Below are 467 nucleotides of genomic sequence, written 5' to 3'. Positions count from 1 at the left end.
AAGCTTTCCAAGCAAGTTACTTAATCCCCGAAGAGCGGCGGGAGGAGGGGACAGCAGTAATCCCCGATCATAACCATTATTCCCAACCCCTCATCATTTAACCCCCGGGCGGTTCAATGCACTACTCCAAGCTCTTCCTAGTTTCCTCCTCAGGGTAACTTGGGAGGACGCGCCGCCGGTGCCGCCCGGAGGTGAGGAGAAGAGCCTCGGAAGAAGGAAGGAGAAGTTTTGTGGGGGTTGTGTGCGGAGGAGGAGAAGATGGGCTGGAAGCGCCACTGCTGCTGGGGAGGCGGAGGCGGCGGGGACCTTCTCTGCCGGCTCACCCTGCTGCTGGGGTTCCTGCTGCCCGCCTGCAGGACGCGCCTGTACACCAACCACTGGGCTGTGCGGATAACTGGGGGGCTCCCGGAGGCCAACCGGATAGCTAGCAAATACGGATACGTCAATATAGGACAGGTAACCTTACT

The 467-nt window shown here is 59.5% G+C and overlaps 1 protein-coding gene across 1 annotated transcript in view; it reads left to right on the top strand.

Annotated features, from left to right (window-relative positions):
* Window positions 1-258: 258 nt before the first annotated feature.
* PCSK5 (proprotein convertase subtilisin/kexin type 5) overlaps window positions 259-467 on the top strand; it is a 269604-nt gene continuing 269395 nt past the window's right edge. The window contains 1 exon segment of the mRNA XM_009328171.1: window positions 259-456. Coding sequence (XP_009326446.1) covers window positions 259-456 — 198 coding nt within the window.

Source organism: Pygoscelis adeliae, unplaced genomic scaffold (genome assembly GCF_000699105.1).
Source record: "Pygoscelis adeliae isolate BGI_AS28 unplaced genomic scaffold, ASM69910v1 Scaffold45, whole genome shotgun sequence".
Classification (NCBI taxonomy): Eukaryota; Metazoa; Chordata; class Aves; order Sphenisciformes; family Spheniscidae; genus Pygoscelis; species Pygoscelis adeliae.
This window is presented reverse-complemented; position numbering and strand designations above follow the sequence as displayed.